The following is a 27,242-nucleotide window of genomic DNA, read 5'->3' as shown; positions in this document are numbered from 1 at the left end:
AGGACCTGAAATTACCTATTTATTCACTGACATGTTAATCATCTCTCCTTACTGAAATATAAGCTCTTTTGAAGGCAGAGATTTGGGCGGTCGTATGCTCAGTTGTACCCCCGTTATCTGGAACAGTGCCAACCATTCATCCAGCAGTGGGTACTCTGTAAATGTTTGTTAACTGTTTTATTCCCTCATCTCTATTTTGAGCAGTTACTGTACCTCTTCAGTTCTCACTTTCTTCAATATTACGATAAGGAAGCTTGGAAAAAAAAAAAAAGAGGACACCTGAAATTCCTTTTGGCTCAGACTACACAATGAGTACATGTTATAACCTATAACAATTACAGGAAAAATCGTGCTGCACCAAAGATTTGTATCTCTTGTAGAACATGCATTCATTCAACAAGCCTTCCTTGAGTGCTGACCATAGCCCAGTACTATTCTAGACGATAGAGGCCAAGTCATAGCCATCAAGATTATAACCCACCAACAAACAAACAAACAAACAAACAAAAAACAGAAAACCCAGGAGGCCGATACTGTCCTTCTTCTCCAGTCACTTTTCTACTGATACTTCACTTTTACGACAGCTTTCTCAATATTACTTCGATTATCTTCACTAAGTTAGAGTCATTGCTTTTATGGTGATTAATGTCCAAGAATTGTAGGATTAAATGATTTGATTTATGTGCCTATAAATGTTAATAGCACCATGTAAAACTTAGCCATTAAGGCTGCAGAATTTCTGCCAATCTGATTTAGTTCTAATCCAAACTCTGCCATGCTTCCTAATTTCATTGCAGCATGACTAGAGCTAAAAATTTGAATTTTATGAATCTAATTTTTAAAAATGAATAAAGTGAGAGCAACAAGAGACTCTGTTTGTATAGATTCAGGTCATATGTGCAGAAAGATGGCTAATTCCCTGGCCAAAATTCGAGCCAGCTGATTTTAAATGTGAATTGCAATTAGTGTCTATGTAAAGCTAATAATTAATCAAATGTCTAGAACAAAAATAAATCACTTTCAAAACGGACTGCAGAGAATGAAAAATGACTAAGAAAATAACAGTGAATTGTTATATATTGTGCCAACTGCCAACTGTTACAATATGCTGCAAATCACTCATAAAAAGCAATGTCTACTTATATTTGCTTTAATCAGCTACATAAAGGGATATAGTATAGCTATAGAATGATTCAGTCTTGCATATAAATCCTATATTTAAAACTTTATATTGGTCAAAATTCTTTTGGTTGGGAAGGAAAACAAAACCAATTCAAATGTACTTAACAAAGATGGGGAGGATTGTTTCACGTACCTGGGCAAGCCGGGACTCTACTAATACAATGTCATCAGAGAATGATTTTCTTTCAGTCAGGGGCTCTCTTTCTGCTGGACAAAAGTCCACTAAGCAGCTCAGCATTAATATCCTACCGGCTTACAGCCCTGCAGTTTTTCTCAATAGCTACAACAGAGAAATCTTGGGCAAGAGTCTGACTGGCCCAGTTTTGAAATCGACTAACCAAACGTATTTAAAGGACCTCATGCTCCTAGATTACACTTTTCTCCTTCAAAACGGTTGTTCCTGCAGCGAGCTGGGTTAGCTAAATTTTAGGAGGCTGTAATCTGATTAAATGAATCGACCTTAAGGGATTTAATATGATAGTTTTATCATTTGTAACCTAAATGAACTGATAATTGGTACGAGGTCAAAATAAGAAAATGAATTTAAGGTAGAAGATGAAGAAATTTTAAGCAGGTACAATAAATCAATGTAAAAGAGGGCATATTCTTTCCATACACAAGGCATGTAAATCTTGACATCTCTGCCTTACTACCCACACCATTTGCGAGTACAGATATTTTGAGGTGCATTGAGAGGATGCTGTGGGAGTGGTCTCCCCTTGGTTCTGGCAATACGGGGTGCCCTGTCAGAAAAACAATGATAAAACTAAGCCAGCTTGGCTAATTTTTCTATCATAATGTACAGAAATTCTAAACAACGTCAGTGATATAATATCCCTCCCCAATTTGATGGATCGGTCCCACTCATCTGCATCTTCTTGGGGTTTCTTGCCAATATGTCTTCCCATCTCCTCATTCAAGCATAACAGAAGTCAGAGCCGTGGTATATTATTTTTCACAACTCTGATTAGGAGAATTAATGTGTTGGTGACTTGCCCTATAAAGAGTGAATTATGACTTCAAGAGGAAACACCAAAAAAAAACTTTATAAAATGGATTATAATTAATGTCAAAATGTGTGTTGTATGTAGTAAGTATAAGCTTGTGTTATAAAATAATAGAATTAGCCCCCAACATAAATTCAACAGCAAAAGTCTGTTCTGGAAGAGTAATCACTTGTCAGCTGAGCAAACGAAGCTTGTAACAAATAGCTGAGTAATGCTAAATGACTGTTACTCTAATTTAAGCGCAGGCATATGAATTTGATTTGGACCAGAGGTTGTGTCATTTCCCTCATTGCCATGTATTAGTAAGGCCTGCCCCCACATGGAGTATCACTGCTGGTCCAGCAGGTGGCACTCTTCCCTTTGTGCACTAGTACTAAATTAACTTGCCCAATACAAGACAGAGCATTGCCTTCGGAAGAACCCTTAGAATCTGTTTATGTATGGCGATAACGTGATTATAACTTTCACAAGAGCAACTGCATTAATCTGGTCTTTGTCAGACTTGAAGGTTGGTGTCTACAGATCTAAATGCCCCTTTGGTTCTAGAGTTTATCATTCTGAGTTCTATGCCTTTATTGGCTTTTGTTAAAATACTTGTCTAAAGTCTTATAGAATGCTAAAGATCTATATAAAATTGTGATGGTTCATATTTGAAAAGCACATTGAGCAAAAGCAATATTGCTCAATTAGAAAAAATCTCTATCTTTTTCGAATAAAAATTCACATACCCCTGGAGCTCCTGAAACTTCCCTTCCAGAATCATTGATGGAGCAGAAGTTGGATTCCATCTTTGACATACGCTCCCTAGAAAAGATTTTATCCAGCTTAGTTTTCTGTAGTTTGTATTATGGAAACAGCTTTTTATGTCTTTCAGATACACAATTAAAATATAATAGGTACATTTTTTCACTTTCAAAATGGGTCCTAGTGCCTTGCCTTCTGGAAAGTGTGATTTGCTGGTCAAAAACCATAGGTACTGTAGTAAGCATAAGAATAAAAAGAACAAACATTGATATGTTAGTAAAACACATTTTCCATTTATTACCTATTGTCATGACAGCTTCATTCAGAGAATGCTAAGTATGTGTTAGGCATAGTAATGTGTATTTGGTGTATTACATACATAATCTCCTTTAATTTTCACAGATACCCATTTTGAAGATAAGGAATATAAGACTTAGAAAATTTAATTTATTTCCCCAAATCACGAAGCAAGTTAGTATCAGGATGAGGAATGGAGCTCCTAAAACTTATACCCCTGAGAAAGACAGAACATACTAAATTATTATAACAACCTTGCTAGTTAAATGAAGGAGCTTCATTAAACATAAAAGTCGTAAAATGACGTTCAGTAGTTGACTACTTTGTACAACAACTTATAAAAGATACTGTTGATAAGGTTAGGCATTCCTTAGAAATTATACAAAGAAAAGAGGGGAAAAGAGTGTTAACAAAAGATGGAGGGTGCCAGAGATACATTTAATTGGTCTTACACTTTGCCCAAGGTTAGCACAATCTTCAAAGAAGAAGAGTCAATAAAGAACATAGGGAAATAGTTTTAATAAGCAAAATGTGTTTTATTTGCAGTGTGTCTCACAGTAAATGTGTCAATGTCTTTAATATATATGTAAAGCTCTTCCAAATCAATAAGAATAAGAAATCAATAGAAGAATGGAAAAGTACCAGAACAGCCAACACACAAAGGAACATGTATGGCCAGAAAGCCCACGTAAAAAATAATCAATCTTTCTCATTAGGAATTTCAAAAGTAAACAATAGAATGTGGTATCTGTCTTGATCCCCAAATTGCCAAATATTAAAAGGAATAATGAAAATAATAAGAAAATAATAAACGATATGAAAATTGCCAATGAGATTGAGGACTAGGGAAAGAGGCATGCATGCATTTCTGGTAGATAAATGAATTAAGTTACAGTTACATAATGAACTGTCATAGACCTACATCTAGATATTTAAGTGAAAAATTCCAAATGAAAAATTATGACACAAATTACAGAACATCATGATAAAGCATCATTTTGTTTTGGTAAATAAGTGATTAAAATTAGTTTATATATAATTATATAAATTATAATTGCACATATGTAATTGTACATATATAATTGCACATATGTAAATCTGTAGGAATCTATACGAAATTGGCAATTGGAGTTATCTAAAGATATTCATGCTGAGATTTGGGTTAATTTCTCCCCTTTTTTTCTTTTTGTGTCTCAACAGTTTCTAATTTTCTGTAGTAAAACTTAGATTACTTATGTGAATAAACAAAAGCAAGATTTAAGATAAAAGAAGTAGTATATTGGTTAAGAAGATAAACTCTGGAGTCAGACAAGCCCAGGTGACAGCTAACCTTAGATAAATTCCTTGAACTTCTTAACTTTGGTTTCCTCATTTGTAAAATGATGATAATATTGCCTACCTCAGTAGGTTTTGTGGAGATTAAATTAGATACTATGTAACCTACTGTGTGTACCTGTCAATCAATCAAGTAATTATAGAGTTCCTACTCCTGTATTACTGAGCAGTACAAGGTACTTGGGGAAATGCAGAGAAGTATGAGATTGTCCCACCTCTGGAAGCAGTTAAATAGACAATGTCACTAAGTGCCCAAATAGATGTCACTAACTCAAATGAGAACATGGCCACCAAGGGGTTCATAGTTCTGTGACATGCAAGAGAATCCCAAAAAACACGCACATTTTAAAGTTAGTAAAGGTCTATTTAACTAATTTTAAAAAAAGGTAACCTTTAAAAAAAGGTAATCTGAATTGGTGAATTTTGTGTTGTGTGAATTACATCTCAATTAAGATGTTAAAAACGGTAATTATTTTAGTATGTGATATTTACCTGAAATAAATGATCTTAAGAGTATTTTAATACAAAATACACTGATACAGTACAAAAAAATACCTAACATTACATAGGAAAATTTCTAAACTAGCTGATTTGAATCATATGAAGTTGAATCTGGTTCATAAAGTTATTGAATTGCTTGGAGACTCATTTTTAGTGTGTGATTAATAAAATGATGCCCACATAGGATTTGCAAGTATTAAATACTATGACTAAAATAATGAGTTCCTTAATTTTTCCTATAAACCGATTGGGGAAAAAAAAGTGCTTTATTTGTTTGGGTAAAAAAAAAAAGGGAACAGCAGTTCTTTCTTAAAATAATCTTAATGATTTTCAAGGGCCAATTAAAATTTCACTTTCTCTGGAAAAATTGCTTCCTTGATCACTCTTGGCCATATTGATAATAACAATTCTAGCTTCCATTTGCTGAACACTTACTATGTTCCTGGGAATATGATAAGTGCCTCACAGACTTGGTCAAATTTAATTTTGACACCAACCCATGAGGTGAGTGTTATTAAGTCCATTGAACAGTTAAGGAGACTGAGACAGGTAATTTATGCAACGTGCCAGGTCCAATGGCTACTTACTTACCAGATTAGGATTCGAAGCTAGAACTGTTGGGTTACGAAACTTGCTAGCATTACACCATACAAATCCTTCCTTGTATCTTGTTCTAACTGTGAATGCTACAAAAGAGCAAACAATGATAGATCAGAATAATTAATCTTTTCTCAGAGTGTTCCCAAACAAAAGATGACAAGCTAACACTATATTCTGGCAGAAGATCCAAACTAGTTTTCTTTAATTTAAACAATAATAATAATCTGAGGCACAACTATAGCAGTTTATATAATGAAAGGAATTACTACTCTGAGATGTGCTTAATTCTAATACCAATATTGAGAAAGGAATTGAACATAGAATAGTTTAAATCATTGTATACGTAGTTATCTGGAAATGCTCTTTATTCATTGAGATCACAGCTTTTATTGAGTCTATATTCTTACATTGTATACATCATTCACTCACTTATTCAGTAGTTATCGATTGAATACCTACTATGTGCCAGGTGCTGTTCTAGGCATTTGAGATACAACAGAGAACATAACAAATAAAATCCCTGACTTTAAATAATAATAATAATAATAATGAAAACAAATAATTAAAAACAAAAAACAAGAAACAGCATCAACAAAGAAAATCCCTGACCTTATGAGGTCCATCTCAGTGGGGAGAGACAGACAGAGAAATCTATGTCAGATGATGTTAAGTGATATGAATAGAAATAATGAAGGGTAAGGGGCAGAGAAAGGTGAGGCCGGTGTTAAATGGGAAGTCAAGAAAAGCCTCTCTGAGGTGTTAGCATTTAAGTAGAGATCTAAGTGAAGGGAGAGACTTACAGAGTGAACAATGTGGATATCCGAGGAAAGAGCTTCTGAGGTGAAAGAAGAGCACGTGCAAACCCCTTTGCTTGATGTGGCTGGAACAAAGAGAAAAAGAGGGGAGGCCTGGTCATAGATGAGGACAGAGAGGAATTCCGGCCTAGGGTCAGTGATAGACTGTGTAGCTTTTTCTCTGAAGAAGGGAGAACAGTTAGGAGGCTATTGCAATTATCCAGGTGAGAAATGATTGGATGGGGATGAGAAACAGTGGCGGGGATGAAAAACGGTTGGATATTGCATGTATTTTAAAAGTACAGTTGACCCTCGAACAGGCAGGTGGTTAGGGGTACCGATACTCAATCAAATATTCACGTCTGACTTTTGACTCCCCTCAAACTAAGTCGTCATCCCTCAGTATCTGCAGGGGGATTGGTTCCAGGATGCCCATGGATACTAAAATCCACGGATTCGAAACTCAGGGATACTGAGTTCTTACTGTACGTCTATTGTCTTACAATCCACATATAAGTGGACCTGTGAAGTTCAAACCCCTGTTGTTCAGGGATCACCTGTACAATTGAGAGGATTTCCAGATGGACTGGAATGTAGGGTGTGAGAGATTAGGTGTAAGGTGTGAGAAATCTTTGTGTTAAAATGCTAGTGAATTAACTGTGGAGGAAAAAGCCTTCAAAGTCTTCTTCAGGCCTGGCTCTTGCATGTACAGACCGTTTGACCTTGGAAGTTAAGTACACTTCTAAAAGTCTAACTACTAAGAATAGGGAGAAATGAGTGGGGACCCTTCTGCCCAGAGCTGCTGGTTCTTGTTTGGGAGATGCTGCCAAGCTAAATAGTGGCTGTGGGAAAAGAACAGATGCTCTTTCTGATGAACTATTTCCAACTTGTCAAGGAGAGGAACTGTACCCAAAGGTGGAAGAATAGAGTTTGATCGAGACGTTTCAGGGCTGGGAGCATTGTAGGACTCAGCCTTAGGTTTTCCCTAAGTTTTTCCATTTCTGTTTTTTTTTTTTTTTCCTCCCTTCATTTCCCATGCTCTCCTTGGCCCAACTTCTTGCTTTCAGGAAGGTACAATTTATCACTGACTCTCAAACTTCAGCAGGCATCTGATTTACTGGGAGTGCTTGTGAAAACATAGATTGCTGCCCACCCCCCGCCAGAGTCTCTCTCTCTCTGTCTCTCTCTGTAGAGGGGCAGAGAGGGAGCTGAAATTTTGCATTTCTAACAAGTGCTTAGGTGATGCTTGAGAACAACTCCTGCTGCTTGCACCAGAGGTCATGCAACCCAATGAGATCTAGAACTCTGTAGGATGTGAGTGGGGAAGGTTCCAGCTCACAGATGTTTTCAGTCACCGGAGAAATGATCCATTTACCCCAAGATGTTTCTTAGCTGCCCTAAACCGCTGAGAATAAGAAGGGGAAGCCGATGAAGAGAAGGAGCAGGAATTCCTTCCAAACTAGACATCCCCTCGGAGTTCAGCAGAGACACCAGGGCGGGAAGACGGCCCCTGGCCAACCCACAGTCCCTTAGAGGGCGCGGACCTGGAGGGAGGCGCCCCAGAAGGCGGCGCCTCTCGGAGGAAGTTGGCTCTTTAACTGCAGAGCACCGAAGCCTGTCGTATCAGCCTCCTAGAGCGAGCAGCTGTCGCCCACGGGAGCCGTCAGTGCCGCCCCGGGTGCGGGCCGGGCCGTCTCCCCCTGCCAGCACCCGCGCGCCCCGCCGCCATGGGCGCTTCATCCTCCAGCCAGCTGGACGAGGGCAAGTGCGCCTACATCCGAGGTACGCCTGCCCGCGGGACCCTTGGGCCACGCCCGCCTAGAGGGGGCGTCCCGAGTGGGTCCCCACAGTACGCCCCAGTCTCCCTGCCCACTCTCTACCTGCTGGCACGGGGGTCCCCAGGGCCGACCCAGTGCGGGTGTAGCTGGCCGGCGCGCCTCGGCTGGTGTGGGGCTGGGATGCTTCGGGAAGCGCCGCCGGATGGTTGAGAGAGTCAGGTGCAGGCTGCGGGGTGGGGCATGACCTCCTTTCCTCCGCTGCGCCCCCCTAGGGGTCTATCCCCGTCCTGCCCACCATCAACACCTCGCCCTCCTGTACCTGGAACTGAAGTTGCCGCAGAGAACCACGGGGATATCCCTCGTTTCTCGAGATTTCCCTGGGGATTCCCGGCCTATCGCGCAGAATTTCCCTCCTGGTCATACTGGCCTTCTTTTGTGAAACGCAGCGTGAGCCACAGCTTCACTTGAACTGCAGACTGTTACTTGGGGGATGATTTCATCAGAGGCAGAAAGGCCAATTTCATTGTGCTCCCAGGTTGTACGGTTCCCTTCCCTCCCCGGAGAAGGGAGAAAGCAAAAGAGGAACACTAGAATATTTTGTAACTGTTGCTTGCTAAAGTTGTCGGTGGGGAGAGACTCATTTTGGGAGACTTTCAGAGACAAGGTGACTCAGAAAAGAGTGGATGCAGAAGAAAAACACGAAGCTGAACTGAAACTGCAGGCAATCATGATTCCTATCTCCTGGGTGTACTTGGTCTCCCTGGTTTCCCTCCCCCTGTAACCTTGCCCACAACCGATACCTAACATTTGGTTTTCTTATAAATTTAGTGTTTTTCTGGCTTTAGAAATACCTTCTAAACTGGGTATGAAAGTTTTACCCTAATTCTATAAAGAAATGGTTAAGTTCTTCCTGATACCTCTATCTGGCCCCCGAACCTTTTCCTAAAAAAGGAAGCATTTATTTAGTATCTTTATTCAATATTTGTTTTCAGTCACCACAACATTTAAATTCATTTGAAAAGGATATCAAGTCAGGGCACTTGAGCACAGTGTAATTGATTTTCCAGATTCCTGCTCTGGTGTTTTTGGAGCTAGAAGGTCATCTGTCAGGGGATAAAAATTGGTTACTGTTTTATCCTTCACTGTTGTTTATTTAAAACAGGAAAAATATGGATGACTTGTTTCTATCAGTAAAAGAGCTAAACTCAGCCTGCCTTCGTCTTACACATTTGGCTATATGCTTGTTGTTTTCACCATTGTGTAGGGGACAACATAGGAGAACATAGGGAGAAGGGGCTTGCATTGATTGAGTTATGAGCAAGACATGTCTGTGGCATTTATTTTATAAGACTTCATTTCACTGAAAAGCTTAGAAACTCCTAAAGTTGAAGCACGGCCGTCTACAGTGGTCATTGGACGTCCAGCAATATGAGGGATTAACTTCCCTGAAGAAAACTTCATGACCAGGACAGTTGTGGCTGTCATACTCAGGCGAACATTGTACGCATGTGAAAGAAAATGTGTTACCTTTTTAATTCTGATATTAAATTATTAGATCTACAAAAGCATGCCATAGCTAGCACACAGGGAAGACTTGTACTGAATGCGCTCTGAATGAATAAACCTATAGCAGATTGTGTGACATCCTTTAGTCTTGTTCAATTTCATCTCCTTGTTCTTTGTTTGGGAGGGCACTTTCAAGGTATGTAGGGACAGAGGGAAGAGAAGAGTTAAAGTTAGAATACCTCCAGAGAAAATGAGACGTTGCCTCATTTGAGAATACAAGTCCTGGCAAAGGAGAAAAGAGCATTGGAAAAATGCTTGGTGTCGTGAATTGTTAGTGCATGAGCCAATGAAGGTCATGGGGCTGTGATTTCCTGATGGTTTTGAAGCCCCAGATCCCGGAAAAAGAAAAAAAAAACCCATAACTCTATCTTCCCCGATTTGCCCATCCTTTAGCTCATAAATAGTCTCAAGCTTTGATTTAATTGTAAGCAGAACGACTGAAGTATGACTGTAAAGTTTAGAAACAATTTTACAACCCATTTCTCACAAAGTAGCTGCCAGTGAAATATAGATTTGTAAGCTCCTGTAGCTGAGACAATAACTTTCTTTCAAACATGATAAACTTTGCTAACACATGGAGAATAATGAGTCTATTTGGAGCGAGTTTTCTTAATATTGTGTGTTAGAAGCAACCATCTGAGTCAGCATTTGCTTTTAGACAAATCAGTGAACAGCTGTTGTTTGGTTTGTGTGCCTCAAAACTTTGTGTTGATACTGATCTTTGTCACATGAATGTTTTGAATACATTATTTCATAGGCTTTAGGAAATCTCTAGGTAAACAGTTATCAGAAGTGTTAAGGAGTTACTTTATTTCTAAAGATATTGGTTTTGAAAATTACTACCATACCCATGTTTCTTACAACAGAATACATATTTGGGATGGTTTCTAGAAGACTTTCAGTAACTTCCCTTGATAAGATGTTTCTATTAATAAATAATACTGAGACCAACTTGGGATCACATGCGTAGTGTCATCTGTTAGCCTGTGGTGATGATTTTAGCACTGACCTAAAAAGGTCTTCCTGTAATGAAAAAGAAAGCTCATATAATCCAGGTATCGGTGGCCAAGTTAGAGCACTTTTCTCCTTTTATGCCTAGAAAATCAGTGCTGCAGCTGAGAACTATGGGATACACAGGTCCTGGGGTGGCGGCTGGTGGATACCTCTAAGCCTGGTAGCAGCAAATAACAGTTAAGGAAACTGTTGTTTTCCAGGGCCCTGATGCTTTAAAGTAAGAAATGAGTTTCAGCTTAAAAACATGTATTTCTCTCCGGAGAATTTTCTCATAGTCATACTGTAATGGTTCACTTAGGTGGCTGTATATGAAATTTATGCTGATAACAGTCTAGAGTAAAATCTCCATTGACAAGGCGAATGGAAGGTAGGAGAGTTGTATATGTTTGCAGTCTACTCAGTCTAGATGTGTAGTACTAGTTCACACATTTGCTTATTCTTCAGTCATGATTTGTTGGTAGGAGATGGGCGTATGAACTGGTCTGATTTATCTGGATCATTATGACTATGTCATCTTAGAGTTCAATGTATCTGGCTAGTAATGGCAGTAGGAAGTGGGTTAAGATTATATTATTAGTATTTGTCTCAGTTCCTACTTTGTAGAGATGAATGGATTTTCCTCAAAAATGAGGAATTGCAGCTCCCCAGATGGGAATCGCAAGGATGGGAGAAAAAAGGAGAGGGCCCAGTAGAAATAATGCACAAACATATATTGATCACATTATAATTTGATTGAAAAATGCCTTCAAGGATACCAAACTACCAATAAAGCTAGTAGGAGTTTTGAATTAAGAAAGCAGTTGCCAATTGGGAATCTCTAGTGCATAGTGCAAGAAATTACTTTCAACCACCTTCAGTTTTTATGAATGGAAACCAAGACTTTGGGAATTTAGTGTGAATTGAGAATTTCTTAGATTCATCACAAATAAGACACTAAACTGAGACAAATTGACATTTTCTCCTGTACTTGTGGAAGAAACAGTGACCTTCCTTCTTGGGTCCAAGTTCATGGTTCGATGAACTCATAGAATCAGATGCTAAATCAAAATCTCCTCTTGATGAAACACTTCTTTTTTTCCTATGGGCACTGGCTGCAAGAGGACCACACCATCAAGGGTGCTTTAGTAATAGTAACTCTTAAAATGACAATAGTGATTTTTTTTATTAGTTTCATGTGTACAAAACACTGTAATAGTTAGACATTTATCATTTATACCCCTCACAAAGTGATAATCTACTACCCCTCTGACATCGCACACAGCCATTACATTTCCACTGTCTCTATTCCTTATGCTGTACTCCACTTCTTATAAAAAAAAATATATATATATATATATATTTAAAAAATTATAGTTGACCTTCATTGTTATTCAGCTTCAGCTTCAGGTGTACAGCACAGTGATCAGGCATCTACAGCATCCCTGAAGTGGTCTCCCTAATAAAACAAGAGTCCATTGGATACCCTACAAAATCTTTACGACATTATTGATTATATTCCCCAAATTGACTTTCGTATCCCCGTGGCAATCTTGTGGTTACTGACTGTGCTTTCTAATCCCCTCACCTTCCCCTTTATCCCCATCCCCCCCTCCCATCTAGCAACCCTCAGTTTTTCTTCTATGTCTCTGAGACTGTTTCTGATTAGTTCGTTCATTTATTCTATTCTTTAGATTCCACATATAAATGAGATCATATGGTATTTGTCTTTCCCTGTCTGACTTATTTCACTTAGAGTAATGTTCTCTAGGTCCATCCATATCGTTGCAAATGGTAAGATTTCGTTCTTCTTTATGGCTGCATAATACTCCATTGTTTAAAGACTTAAAGACAATAGTGATTTTAAAGTTTTTTTTTTTATTTTTAGTTTATTTTTGCTGTGGACTCCTGAACTGATTGTAGTTTTACTCTATTTTAATCTTTGGGAAAGTCTGAACTGGGTCCCCAAGTAGAAAGTGCAACAGCAGGAGCTCATTTGTAATAGTAGTTTCTAATATAACTAAAATAAATGTACTGTGAAAGTTTTACAAAATATGCAGTGTGAATTAACGGTGGTGACTTTTAATTTCCTAATCATAAATTTTAATGTTTCTTTGGTCAGTGAAGCTAGGTAATATCATTTTAAGAAAAAAGGTGCATAAAACAATTTGCTTTGTGAAATTGGAAATCAAGTCAGAAGTAAGGACAGAAGAATAATGCAAAGGAAGACAAAAGAATAAAAGAGCACAATTCATCTGCTGCAGTCTGTTTAAAACACTTTAGTAAAATATAGGACATGAGGACTAAAATTCTAACTGTTCCAAGTTAAAACACACACACACACACACACACACACACACACACACACACCACACAGACACACCATCACCACCAACCACCACCACCATCACCAAACAAAACCCCAAATGTAATACAGATTTTCTCCTTTGAAACTGGAAAATTCATTTAAAAAAAGACACTAGCAAGTTGCTGCCAATAAGAAAATGCAAGCCAGCTTATAAAAGTGCTTTTTTTTTTTAGTACTGCATGTTTTTTTTCCTCATTTAGAGGGATGAAGGAAAGATTTAAAGATATGAAAGCAGTGAATTCCGTTTTGCAATTTGCAAGGTCTAGGACCCAAAGCAGTTTATATTTTTATGCTTGGTGGTATTTGGATGTTGCTCTCTGTAGGATTAGAATAAACTAATAGTTTTGACTGGGATCCCTATAGTGATTTTATAAAAGTCCATCGTCTGAAGGAAGTTTGAAAGAAGAGTAAATGTCTCTGTGCCAGACCATGTGATTTCTTTTTTCTTTTTAAAAAAACATTTTTATTTTAAAACAAAACATAGGTTCAGGGAAACCACACGAAAGGAATACAGAGCTTAATGAGTCATTATAAGGCATATATCCTTGCAGCCTTCACCCAGGTCCAGAAATGGAAAGACTATCACTAGCCATTCCTAGAAGCCTCCATGTTCTCCATCCTAATGCTAGACCTTTTTGTCTCTCCCAAAATAACCACTGCTTTCAGTTACCTATTGCTGCCCAACAAAGTCCCACCAAACATACTGGCTCTTAAAACAACTATTTATTTGTTCACAATTATGCTATCTGCCCTAGGTTCAGCTGGGCAATTCTACGTCTTATATTGCCTGGTGGTCATCCCTGGGGCTGCATTCCACGGACTGATTGGCTGGTGGATAGCCTCAGCTTGGAAGGCTTTCTGTCTCTCCAGGTGGCCTTTTAACCTGGTCTTTCCAGTAAGGTACAGGATTTTTAAAATGGTGACTCAAAGTTTGCAAGAGTACAAAAGCTTCTAGAAGCTGCCAGGGCTTCTTATGTCTTAGGCCTAGAATGGCACAGCATTACCTGCTACATTCTATTGGTTAAATTAAGTCTGGAGTCAGCCCCGATTCAAGAGGTGGGTACTCCATGAAGTCATGAATACTACAAATTATGATTCATTAGAGGTTACCACTGTAATAGACTACCATTCCACTCACTAATCCAAGATTTTATAGTCATGGCTTCCTTATACTTCCTTATGGTTTTATCACCCAACAATGGATTTTTAAACACTATGGTTTAGTCTTGCCTATTTAAATATTATCTGTTTTAAGTTTTTTTGAATCTGCTATTTTCCCCTACCTGTCTCTCTTTTACTTGCAAATTATCTGTTGAAAGAGCAGGGCTATTTGACATGCGGAGTTTTCCACAGTCTGGCATTTGCTAATGGTCCCCACATTTCTCCTGTATTTTCTACAAATTAGAAGAGTGACCGTGAGTCTTGATCAGACTCAGGATTAATACTTTTGTCAAGACTATAGGTGGTGTTGTGTTCTTCATTTGGAGGCACATAATGCGTGGTTGTCTCTTTTCGTGTTTTTAGCAACCATTAATAGTTATGACCAGGATCCATTAATTATCTGGGAGTACAACATATGGTGATATTCTAATTATTCCACTGTGTTTTTATTTATTAATTTTATAGAGTGCTACTTTCCTTATCTACTCTTTGGTTACCTCGTACTATAGTTCATACAGGAAAGGCAGGACCAAAAATTTATCCTTTCCTTTTATTTACCAGTTTTCAAGATAATGTGTTGGTTTCTGTCATTCCCCCAAAGGTGATCAATTAATTTAAAAAATATCGTTATGAATTCATGAATTCCATTGTAATTCTTATCCTTATTGAAGCTCAAATTTCCCATCATTGGCAATGAAAGCTTCTTCAGGTTGGCTCTTGAGTTACCCTAATAGTGTTTGACAGCTTCTTTGCCATTTGGTAGGTCAGGGTATTCTAGGCTTATCTTGTTTATTTCCTAGGCTATACTTGGAACAAGCAATATCTATAAGAAGCCCTGATTTCTCTTAGTGAGAACTGGTATTTCAAGATGACATTTTGGGCCTACGGAGGCTCGTTGCTATTACTAGGTTGACCATTGTTTCTGGACCATTTTAGTGGACAGAAGTAGGAAAAAGTGTATATTTTCTACATTATATTAATATTTCCCTTTTTCTCGGTTCCCAAAGCACAGGATGATAGAATTAAATATCCCCAAATTCTCATTTACTTTATCCCACTTAGTATATGCAACAGTGGAAGACAACAATACAGATGGCTACCATCGTCAGTTATGAGTGTAGAAAACTACTGAACGAACTGTTCTAAGAATCAGTAACAAAGATTTTGTATATGCTATTCCCGTCCTCCTCCAATTTTATTTTGTGACTTTACTGTCTCAAAGAATACCATTATGTTATATTCTCTTTTCTCCTTTACTTTTTTTCAGAAGTATTATTTAATGCATCAGTCCTTCTGTTGACGTCTCTCTGGTGTTTGAAGCTCATTATCTGGTAGATTCCTCAAGAAGAGCTCATGGGAACATAAAGAAGTATGAAGATAGACTAATTTAGTGGCTCGATGATATCACCAAAGATCAGCTTATTTTTATCTTTCTACTCTCTGTGGGCTAGCTCACCTTATGGTTGAAAGATGACTAGAGCAGCAAAAGGTATCACATTCTTAGGTGAAAAAATGTCTCAGAGGCTGAGAAGTAGACATTCTCTTCTTTGAGTCTCTTTATAAAGAGCAAACCTCTCCCAGACGCCTCCTTAGCAGACTCTCCCTTACATCCCAATTACATCCCATCAGACTTAGGTCAGACATTCCTTCCTAAACCATCACTGGCAAGAGCATGGGATTATCAAGATTTGGCTAGACTAATCCAGATTTACCCCTGGGGTAGGGATAAGGGCAATGTTTCCTAAAGGCTTGGGGAGATCATGGATACCTGCACAAGTCAGGTTCAGTTAGCAAGGAGAAACATGAGTGGAGGGAAGGGAATAAAAAATACATTGAGACAGAAAACTGATGGTAATGATAGGGCAAGAAGATGAGATCCCTGTAAGATGTGGTGCTCAAGAGGATAGTAAGTTATTCTTGTGAAAAACCAGGGAATTTTGAGTAGAGAGAACTACATATAGAAGGGGAAGGAGGAGATAGATCTTGCAGGAACTAAAGACAGGGTGGTATGGCTGGAGTATAGTGAGCAAGAGGGAGAGAGGTGGAATGGGAGAGGATCCCTCGTGGCACTTACTGCTAACAGACATATGTATTTATCTGTTAAGTTTTTTTTGCCTGCCTATCGCCACTAGAATGTAAGCTCCATGAAAGCAGGGTCTTAATTCATTGCCATAGTCTCAGCAAATAGTTCAGTGTCTGGTACATGGTTTGTTATCAATAAATATTTGATTAATAAATGAATGAAAGGAGAAAAAAAATTAAACTATAATGAATATCCTAAAATATAAGAGAAGTATTAGGTTTGCAAAACAAGTTCAGGATGCAATGAAGAAATGACAATAATAGAATAAGAAATGCCTCTTGGAAATTAACAATCTAGTGATCAAGATTTTAAAAAACTCAATTGTTGCTTTGGAAAATGAAGTTGAGGACATCTTGCAGAAAATAGAACAAAATGATCAAAAGATGGAAAATAGAAGAGGCAATATTAAAAACAATTAAAGGGTCAATCCAAAAATTTCAGTATGTGACTCACTGAAGTCCCAGAAAATAGAAAACAACAACAACAAAAATTATCGAAGAAATAATAGAAAACCTTTTCTAGAGCAGAAGATCATATGTCTTTGGATTTATAGAGCCAAACAATTCTTGGTGCTCATCCAAGAGCTCGATAATAGTTCATATTCTCATCGTCCAAAATCAGAAGACTTTGTAATGCATAGGGCATTGTATAGAGTCCTCCATAGTAGAAAGCAGAAATTAGCCCTAGACTTCAAGAGTGCTCTAAACCTGCGCAAATAAAAAATGTGAAAGCAAACCTCAAAAGGACCAAACTGATCCTAAGTAACTGAACTGCATGCCTGAACAAAGTCCAACATTTTTTATAGGAATACAACAAACGACACATTCAACAATGTAAAATTCACGATAGCCAGCATCCAATCCAAAATTACTAGGCAAATGAAGAAGCTGGAAAATATCCATAACTCTAAGAAAAAAAAAAATCCATCAATAGAAACAGCCTGAGGAATTACAGACTTGATGAAATTAGCAAACAAGGATGTCAAGACAGTTTTTATAAATGTGTTCCGTACGTGCAAGTAGAGGAAAACATAAGCATGATGAGGAGAGAAATGGAAGATACGACAAAATAATTCTTCTCTCCAGTCTTTGGGAAAGAACAATGTGACTACTGTGTTTTTGAAGTCTGTTGGAACATCTGTTGGAGAACGTCGCTGTACTACCTGCTACCAGCATTCTCAATAGATCAGGCAGAGGGACAGAGCAGATCTGCACGCAGAACTGCTGACATGTACTGGTCTGTGGCCAGGACCGCTGAGCAGGATCAACTCAGAAATGAAGGGAAACTGGATGTTCTTTTTTCAAAAAGGACATTGTTAGTCGTGGTCATGGGCCATTACCTTTGAGGCTCACACAGGACAAATGACAGTTTCTGTAATTAGCTCAAAAGAATTCAGAGGCTTTTCCCAATTTGGATTGAACACATTTGTTTTTAAAAATTATTTCCTGCGTAAGTCATATGGAATGAGTTAGATATGTCTGAATAATTGCCTAAACAACACAGACACAGGCTTGGAGCTAGATTAAGATCAATTTTATTAGCAGCAATAGAAAATGTGTAACATCTGGAGTACAAATATTTTAAATGGTTCCATTGGAGAGGATTAAATTAGTAACGTTAATTGAAATGTACTGTTTAAACTTAAAGTAAATAAGAATTTTAGAGCATGACTAAAACCTAAGAGCACGATTATTAACTGGGATGTCAATTCCTAGTCTGAGGAATGATAATAATAATAATTACAGCAAACACTGACATTTATTGAGTGCCTGCTGTGTGCCAGGCAAGTAAATGTTTCCGAGAAAAGGTGACAAGTGTTCTTGAAAATTCCAAGTCTTGCCCACATAACTTTTTCTTTAACGGAAAAGGAGTATCAACTTGATACGATTTGAACAGTGACTTATGTACTTTAAATGAGCCAAACCAGTAATTTTATCCTTTGATTCCATATCTTAATTCTAAATGATTTGACTATTTTTTGAAGTAAGTATTTTCAGTGGATGAGATTATAAATAGCGTAATCCAGAAATTAAAATTCATGTATTAGCAAAACATAATATGGAGTTTACCATATTATGCCCGTTTACCAGTAGGTGGAAGTGGGCACAGTAGGTCATTTAAAAACTTTAAGTAAAGTGGTAGTTTTACACACCTTCTTCATTATAGAAGAATATATTTATATTTGGGAAGCAAGGCACACAAGACTCAGAACTAGAGCTTTCAAATTGAAAAACAGGCTTGATACTCTGAGGACTGGCTAAATCTGAAGCTGGAGTCTCTGTAGAGTTTGGCCCTTTCAACGGGCGGCCTTCAGTTTCCCACATGTGAAATGAAGACAATCAGTAACACCCAGTGAGATAAAAGGAGCTCAGAAAGGAAGGTGGTATAATTATCTGATTTCCTCATCCTACTATTCTACTCAATTTGATTTTACTATCCGTAATGGCATCAGGCCTTCCTAGAGTAAATAATTGGCTTTCAGATACTGCCGAATAATACCTGTCTCACACATTTGCTCTGTAGACTAATTAATGTTTCAGAGTGTTTAAACACAATGCCTCCACAGAAACAATGGCATTATAATTTGTTGGGACACTCTAGGATTGTAATTAGTACTAATTAGATGCTTTTTCACAGCTTGTTGAATTTACAAATTACTGCATTCTAAGGTGTTTTGCTTTATTTATTCATTATGAAAGTGTTAGGCACAATGGTTTAAAGAGAGCCTTTAAACAATGATTGTCAAGATTCTACACATACCCCTTCCCTCACATCAGGGGAAGGCAGTAGGAAGACACCTTTCTAGGAACTTGTCATGGGGGAGACCAGCCCCGGTGATGTGCCAGAAGTTAGCTCACACCGGCTGGCAATGCGGATTCCGGGCACCCCTTTCTAACTGAGAATTTAGCGACATCAGATTGGTAGCTTGAAATCAGCCAGGGTGGGTCTTTTTTTTCTTTTGTTTTGAGACCTACTTTACCAGCACTTCACTGCCAGTGTCTTTTCTCTTCAGTTCATGGGGTCTGGTCACAGTCACAACCAACGGCCAGTGACCTGAAGCCAGATTTCAGCTGTATGTTAGTCAGAATAGGCTGACTGCTGAAATGAACACTCCCGGAATCTCAGTGGCTTGCTAAGATAATGATTTCTATCTCACTCATTATGCCATCCGATGTGATTCCATGTGGGATAGACAAGGGGGGCGGGGTCACTCAGGGACCCAGACTCTTCCCATGTAGTGTATTGTACCATGGTCCCCTTTGGCAGTCTGGTGAAAACCTGACAGACCTCTACTCAGCATAGCGTTTTTTAATTAAAAAAAAAAAATACACAGGATTACAAAAGAAACCAATTTTATTAAAATACAGTTATCAAAATATTTTTAGAATCTGCAATATAATGTGTATGCTTCTTTATTAATGCATTCAGAGACAAGGTCTCGTGATGGGTCTAATAACTGCTGTCATTTTGATGAAGTGTTATTCTAACATATGCAGCAAATGAAATGTGCTAAAAAAAATCTGTGATCTCTGTTGATAACAGAGTCACAAGTACTGCTAAATTCTACTGTGGTTTGTTCATAATTAAAGGAAATGCTGAATTTGAGCTGGGGGGGTTAATAAAAAAGTATGTGATTTCCCCCTATTCAACTTTGAACCCTCTGAATTTTATCTGCAGATCCCATAAGGGTCCTGATCAGGAACTCCTGATCTATTGGATCCATTATTCGTAGGTCCACAAAGACTTTAACTGGATACCCTACATACCGTGTTTCCTCGAAAATAAGACCTAGCCAGACAATCAGCTCTAATGCGTCTTTTGGAGCAAAAATTAATATAAGACCTGGTATCATATTATATTGTATTATTATATTGTGTTATATTATATTATATATTATACCCATTCTTATAGTAAAATAAGACCAGGTCTTATATTAATTTTTGCTCCAAAAGATGCATTAGAGCTGATTGTCCGGCTAGGTCTTATTTTCGGGGAAACACGGTATGTCTGCAGATAAGAGGAGGGACAGTGACGTTAGGTGCGAACATTTTATAGACCAGGTCTGGAGGTGGCAAACATCATTTCAGTTTCCACATGACACAGCTTCCTTCTGTATCTTTCTGCTTGGCAATTCCCATAAAAAATCCTATCCCTTTGTTGATCACCTCTTCCCTTAAATTACCTCAACTTGTTGACCCTAACATTTCAATGAATAGTTTTTCTACTTCAAGTATATTCCCGCTTTGAGAGTAAGCTGTGTCTTTATCTTTAGATAAGAAAATTTCAAGCCCTCTAATCTTGAGCTGTCCAATGTGGTAGGTATTAGACCTGTGTGACTACTGAGCCCTTGAAATGTGATGGTCCAGATTAAGATATGATGCAGGTGTGAAATACACACGGGGTGTTGAAGACTTGGTACAAAGAATATAAAACACCCGGTTAATATTACTGAACAGCAATTATGTGTTAAAGTGGTTCTATTTTTGGTTCTATTGGGTTACATAAAATATATTAAGATTAAGTTAATCTGTTAAAAAATTTTAATATGCTACTAGTGATAACGTGTTAAGATCTGGCTACGTCCTGCTTGAAAAAGTTAAAAATCGAGAGACAAGGTTGGTGGAAAGAAAAGCAGGTTTATTCAGAATGCCAGCATTCAGGGAGGATGGCGGACTCCCTGTCCAAAGGCCATTTCCCTGTTCTTAGACCAGTCAGAAGCTTTCACAGGTACCCAAGAAGAAAAACAAAGAAAAGGTGGAGTCTGTCAGGCAGGCCTGAGGGCTGACATTGCTTCCTGGGGATCTGGTCTATTTTAAGATAATGTTATCTCTGGATTGGGACTGGCCACCATGGCCTGGGGCTTTATGTGTCACCAGGAAAAACTGCAAGGGAGTTGCAAAACGGATTCCAGTGTCGGGGCGCCTGAGGATTAAGAAATTGCTCTTTTCAGGTTAGAATTCTGTTGATTAAATAGATTAACGAGATATGTGTAGACTTAGGAAAGGGAACAAGACAGAGTTTTAAGTTAGTGAGAGAAACCAAGAGAAAATCTCCGAATGTCAGGGTACATCTTACTGCAAACTAGGCTAAGTCTAACTACCAGTGTCTAGATAGCGAGCTCTGCGGGGGTGAGTCAAACTGCAAATGAGCTTACGTCTAATGACGCTATCGATTTGCCGAATTTGACCCTTCCACTGGAACTCTTAAAATTACATTTGAGGCCACATCTGTGGCTCACCTGATATGTCTTTTAGACTGTTTGTTGTTCTTGGATAACGCGTCATTAAAGGTGCGTTGAGCTGAAAGGTGCTGAGAGATAAGCATCTAACACAACCCCTTCCTTGTAATCTAGAGACTGAGTGAGCTCCCCCAACCACATAGCTGGGAATGGCAGACACAGGGCTGGAACTCCGGGTCTCCATACCCCTGGTACAGAACTCTTTTCATGGTCCGTGGTACTTTAACCAAACTAAACCAAACCCAAAAATCTCTCAGCTTTAAGTTTCCAGTCCAAACCAGAATATATTCTCATTCAGACATAGACATAAAAATACTGAAAATGGCAAGTATCTTTTTTAAAAATCTATGTATAATGCGCACGTTTGCCCAAATTTGTGAGGGGAAAATAAGGATGCGCATTATATATGGGTAGTACTAATTCTGTATCTATGTCAATATTTTTAGTTCTTTTATTTATGCTTATGACTTAAAAGTGCAATAATAAAGAAATAATGCTAAAATTCCTTTATAATACAAAAAAACAAGTACCTAAATATAAATAAATAAAAATTTTAATGAAAAAATTACAATGAAAGATTTTTTTTTCCCTGAAAGCTTCGGCCCAAAATGTGGGTGTGCGTTATACACGGGAGTGCCTTATACACGGCATAATACGGTATTATTAAGACCTAAATTTAAAAGTTAAGTATAGCTTCCTCTTGTTACTAAAGAATTGCATGCACAGGTGGGCAGACAGACTGGCTTGACTCCTTCCTGAACCCAGAAAAAAAGAAGCCCTGAGGTCATTCTCCTTGTCCCTGGTCTCCTGCATGTCCCTCTATCGAATGTTTAAGCTCATAAAGAAATGTTAAACTACTCTCTGGATTTTTTCTCAAAGGGATGGAAACATGTGGAACCCTAGTACGTAACATGACTACCCCTTTCTCCTAGCCAGGAGGTGGTAGAGTGGATAGCAATGAAAAGAAATAAATGATGGGCTTCATTTTCTTTTCTTCCATTTTCTTTTCTTGGCTCCCACTCTGGACTCAATAGCTAAATTTAAGAGGATGTCTGGAATTTTTAATGACTTTTTTGTTGCAGAATATTCTTTCCCACGGGTTTCTCCCCCTCCAACTCACTCTCTCTCTGTAACACTAATTTTCATAGGATTGCATTTGGCCCATTTATATTTAAATAGTATTTAAGGTAAGAGTTTAGATTACAAAAATCTCTTAAATGATGCACTGCCAATACATCATTTTTTTTCTCCCCTTAGGACTTTTAAATAAAGTAAGCGAATCATATAATTTGCTGTTGAAATTGAAATAACATAGTTACGGTACTCACACTCTTTGGAAAAGTTTTTCTGGCATGTCCCATTTTCTCTGTACTTGCATTTCTTTTCATTTTAAATGGTCTCTAGAATTTCTAAGGTCTGAGAAGAACCATAGGAATGCCTCCTGTCCAAAGAGAACTTGAGTAGTCCACTTGCCAACATGTTTCGTGTTTTGGAATTTCCTCTTTTCAATGTTGTTATTTGGCACCTTCATGAGAAAGTCATACCATAACTACTTTGCTTACTTCAGATTTTCACAGCTGTTGACATCCATGGATGTCTGAGAGAGCATAAACTCTTAGTGTCTCCATATGGTTTTTATGAAAATATATGATGCCTTGAGCTGTGTTGATAGCCAAACTCAGCATTTCTCCAGGGATATTTTTTAAATTTTGCATTGTTCATTGTTAAAAGGATAAATATATACATATGGTATGTTTTGCAAATGAGTGTAAGATATTGATTTGTAATAAAAACTTTCAAAATGATATTTACATTACATATGCGTATTTGTCCCATTTTTAGAAAAGTGGACAAAGTAAATTTGCAGAGCAGATAAATCCCATAAATGTTAACCGTGCAGCTTTCTTGATTCAACAGTATATTGGCTCTGTAGGCAGACTACGCAAGTTCAGGTACTGGCCCCCTCCCTAGCTGTGCAATCCTTTCTTTTGAAGTTATCTAACCTCCTCTAACCTTGGTTTTTTCCACTGTAAAATGGGGATCATAGTACTGCTCTGAACCAGAACTGAACTGATAGACATTTTCTATAATTTATGGAGCTGAGACTACAGAATGCTCCAGACTCAATAGGAAGCATGGACTTTAGGGACAAGTTCATGACACTTGGTGCAGAAGAGGTTCTGACTTACCATGGTTCTAACACTTACCATGGGACTTGGGGTTGTCTTTTAGGCCTCAGTTTTCTTATTAGTGAAAAGACCATTTAATTAATTCAGACTCTCCAAAGAATCTTATTTAGAATGAGCTTATAGAACTTCATGGAGCACATCTACTTCCTGTGGTGAGGCATTCATTTCATCCCTTCCATTCTAGGCATCCAATAGAATATGCCCTGTTCTGTGAACTGAGAGGAACAAAACAGACTAAACTGCTCTCAAGGGACTTCATCATGGAGGAGGTGGTGGGGAGAAACAAATAAACAAATAAGATGGCACGTGGTAATAAAATTATGAAGAAATGTAAGAACAGGGAAGGCAAAAGAGTACGAGGAGGGCTACCACTTCAGACGAGGAAAGGGTGAGGGAAGGCCTCTCTAATATTCGAGTGGGATACAGGAATTTCTGGGGGAGGTACATCCTGGGCAGAGGAGATAGCAAATGCAAAGCCTCTGCATTTAGAAAGGAGCTTGTCTTGTCTTAGGAACAGCAAGAACGCTAGTGTGATTAGACAGGCATGAACATTGGGAGGGCAGGGAGGTAAGGGGGCCATGTCACAGAGGGATTTATAGGCCATTGGAAAGACTTGGGCTTTTATTCTGAGATAAGAAACCATGGGGAGTTCTGAGCCCAGGAATGACATCATCTACTTTCTCTGTTATGGAGAGAACAGACTGTAAGAGAGACAAGGGCAGAAGGGAGAGGTTAGTTGGGAAGCTAGAGCTACAATCCAGGTCAGGCATGGCTTGGGCTAGAGGGTAGCTGGAGGTAGTGAGAAGTGGTTGGGTTATAAATATAGTTTGAAGGTAGAGCTGACAGGATTTGCTGTGGGATGGGAGGAAATATAATAGTGGCTTCAATATAGTAGGCGACTCCAAGGTTTCTGAGCTAAGCAACAGAAAGAAAGGAGTTGTTAAAACAGGGAAGCCTGGGAGTGCAAATGAAGAGTTCAGTTTTGGACATGCTTAGTTGGATATCCAAGTGGATATATCAGATAGGCAGATGGACTAATAATAATCACAATAACTGTTGTTTGTTAACGGAGGCCTTTAGTTACCTGCCAGGCGCTACGTTAAGAATTTATTACGCATTACCTCATTTAAATCCTCACAATAATCCTCTGAGGTAGATACTATTATCACGCTCATTTTGCAGATGGCAAGACAGGCCCAGGGAGAGTAAGTCTGTGGGGTCACACGTGTAATATTTAAAGGATAAAGTTCTCCCTGAAGTCAAAATCCTGCTCATATGTACAATGTCACTGTACAGCCACAAGAGGAGGAAGCGACTGGGCTTCCAAATAGCTGATCTGAGTTCCTCCTCCCAAAAGGAGTTTGCTGTACGGCTCCATGTCAGATTCCTCGACCTCTTTTTGTCTTCATTCTCACAGACACCTTGAAGGTGGTTGAATTCGGGTCAGAAACATCATTTATTATTTAAGAGCAGAAAAATGCTGAGGACACATATTTACAACATATTTTACTTCTGAGGATTACAAATAATTTTTAGTGCCAAAAATTATAACTTCAGGAGAGCAATAAGAACTGTCATCTGATCAAATTATTGTTTTCAAAGGAAATAAGCTTGGATGCTGATCTAGGTTCGTTATTGTGCTCTTGTATACCTGAATTAGGCATTTGGCCATGAATTTTCATTTCTGGCGTATCCTACTATGAAACCAGCTTCTTATTTGTGATGCTGCAAGCAAGCGAACATTTTCCCTCGATAGATCATGATAGCCTTTAGATGAACAAGCAGAAGTATAATCATGATGTTCTCATTTGCATAAGCATCTCCCTGACAGGTCATCAGATATCTTTATTGTTCCTGCGTACATTTCACAGGCTGCTGACCGCATGCATAATCATCCCTAGTAATTCATCTTCTTACCTAGTTTAATGGCCCCTATTACATATCAGGAGAATGATGGAGTGGAAAGGCAGTTTGTCCAGGGCCTGCCTGCTTAAGAATATGGAATCAATTACAGTGGAAAAATCAATTACATTAGCTCTTTCTCATTATTCAGTTACCTTTAGCCAATTTCACCTCACTAGGTTAAACAACCCTGGCTGGCCTCGGGGGAAAAAAATGTGCACCTTCTGACCGACAGGCTCAGATTCCTTGTTCGGCATTAAGCTAATAGATGGTCAGTCTTGAGACGATGCATTTGTAATTAAGCTAATAGATGGTCAGTCATGAGACGATGCATTTGTAAATTAATGAAGACTCCGCTGCTCTAGCGAATGGGACTAATACAGTCACTTGGGTTGGGAGTGGGTGGGCTCCTTACCTTTATAACCCTCGATTTAAAAAAAAGCTATTTTGGAGACACAGTAGATAAAAGATCATTATCTTGATTGAGTTGTTTTAAATAAGCACTCCACTGAAGTGTCTCTTTATTGCTTTTTTTTCTTGGCCTCCGCTCAATAATGATGGTAATGATGGTGATTGCTATCTGCCTGGTGGTACAAGAGCCTTATTTACAGCTGATCTGTGGCAGAGCAGCCACCCAAAGCCACTTTTACACAATTTTCTATAAGTATTATCATCCCCAATTTCCAGATGAGGAACTGAGACTTAAATTCCAGTTTGTGATTTTTACACTTGAATGTGTGCAATTAATGCCTCTTCGCATTACCCTAGCTCCATTTTGATAGTTACTCTAAAGGAAAGCATTATCACAAGATTAATAATTGCTTTGTTTTGAGAGGAAGTGCAGTGTGCTATCTCCACGGATCGTATTTTATATATAAATCTGTATACTGCTATTCCACGTTATATCACAGATAATTCCCTTATCACTAAATATTCTTCTAAAGCATAAGTTTTATTGGCTGTAGAGGACACTAGCTTCCATATATCCTATAATTTATTGAACCATTCTCATCTTGTTAGACTTGAAGGTCATTTTCAGGTTTTCATTATTGTAAATAATATTTCAGTGAGCATCCTAATGCATAAATATTTATGTACATCTCTGATTATTTGCTTAGAGGTACTTCTTAGATGTCAAACAGTGTGAACAATTTTAAAAATTATAGCTTTAAAACAAAAAGCATACTAGAAGCACAATGTATCATCCACATTGAATTTCTGAACCTCCTGGAATACAGTAACTAATCTCTTGGTAGCAGAAAATGTGTCATTTTCTTACCCTCTTTGTATTCCATGATCTGTCCTCAATACTTGTTTGTTAAATGAATAAATACATTAATAAATATTTGCTTTGAATTGAAGTTAACTGAATCTAGACCTATTTCAGACAGAAATGTATCTGAATTAGCCCTTTTTAAGTACCATGTATACCCAAGGATCTCTTGAAAAAAATTCCGTAAGAATATTTAATAATGATTATTGTATCTGACAATTCTTATTCCTAAG

General features: G+C 38.2%; 1 protein-coding gene and 1 long non-coding RNA gene across 3 annotated transcripts in view; one reads left to right on the top strand and one right to left on the bottom strand.

The window, feature by feature from the left end:
• NIBAN1 (niban apoptosis regulator 1) overlaps window positions 1-27,242 on the top strand; it is a 164,545-nt gene that overhangs the window by 30,400 nt on the left and 106,903 nt on the right. Inside the window, exon 1 of one of the 2 annotated variants that reach the window (XM_033092819.1) lies at window positions 8,021-8,242. The exons of the other annotated variant lie outside the window; for it this stretch is intronic. Coding sequence (XP_032948710.1) covers window positions 8,188-8,242 — 55 coding nt within the window. The 5' untranslated portion in view covers window positions 8,021-8,187. Of the gene's footprint in view, window positions 1-8,020; window positions 8,243-27,242 lie in introns of those variants that run through there. 2 annotated transcript variants of the gene reach the window in all.
• LOC117014700 (uncharacterized) lies at window positions 984-9,819 on the bottom strand. The gene is made up of 5 exons (XR_004421587.1): window positions 8,558-9,819; window positions 6,467-6,546; window positions 5,658-5,752; window positions 2,918-2,993; window positions 984-1,925 (listed from the first exon to the last, which is right to left on the bottom strand). It is a non-coding gene; the product is annotated as an uncharacterized LOC117014700 (long non-coding RNA).

The sequence above is a fragment of the Rhinolophus ferrumequinum genome, chromosome 22, assembly GCF_004115265.2.
Source record: "Rhinolophus ferrumequinum isolate MPI-CBG mRhiFer1 chromosome 22, mRhiFer1_v1.p, whole genome shotgun sequence".
NCBI lineage: Eukaryota > Metazoa > Chordata > Mammalia > Chiroptera > Rhinolophidae > Rhinolophus > Rhinolophus ferrumequinum.
Note: the sequence above shows the minus strand (reverse complement) of the source record. Positions and strands in the feature narration are given on the sequence as shown.